This window comes from Arachis duranensis, chromosome 5 (genome assembly GCF_000817695.3).
Source record: "Arachis duranensis cultivar V14167 chromosome 5, aradu.V14167.gnm2.J7QH, whole genome shotgun sequence".
NCBI classification, from domain to species: domain Eukaryota; kingdom Viridiplantae; phylum Streptophyta; class Magnoliopsida; order Fabales; family Fabaceae; genus Arachis; species Arachis duranensis.
The window spans coordinates 97,759,513-97,759,780 of record NC_029776.3 but is presented as its reverse complement, the minus strand read 5'-3'; the positions used below and the strand labels follow the sequence as shown (position 1 = coordinate 97,759,780).

The 268-nt window shown below is 40.7% G+C and overlaps 1 protein-coding gene across 1 annotated transcript in view; it reads left to right on the top strand.

Annotated features, from left to right (window-relative positions):
- Positions 1-268, top strand: part of LOC127747690 (photosystem I assembly factor PSA3, chloroplastic) — a gene marked incomplete in the record, with an annotated part of 817 nt that extends 549 nt beyond the window's left edge. The window contains 1 exon segment of the mRNA XM_052261848.1: positions 1-268. Coding sequence (XP_052117808.1) covers positions 1-158 — 158 coding nt within the window.

Sequence of the window (268 nt, the reverse complement as noted above, 5' to 3'; positions counted from 1 at the left end):
AGCAACAAGAGATCCAGCAGATGGTAAGAGAAAAGGCATTGAGAGTAGCAGAAGGAGGTGGCGATGATTATGTTCTGGAAGCAAAGCCCTTGTCAAAAGAAGCTGTGGAATTGCAAATGAAGGACCTTCAGTTCCTCAGACAAAATAGTGAGACTTAAACCGAGTGTAGCCAGTGATGTTTTTGAAATGTGAACACGGTGAATGAAAAATTATGTTTCAGATATGCTGTTTCAGTGTTTTGGCAACTCGAAAAAGGGTCAGTGATTTT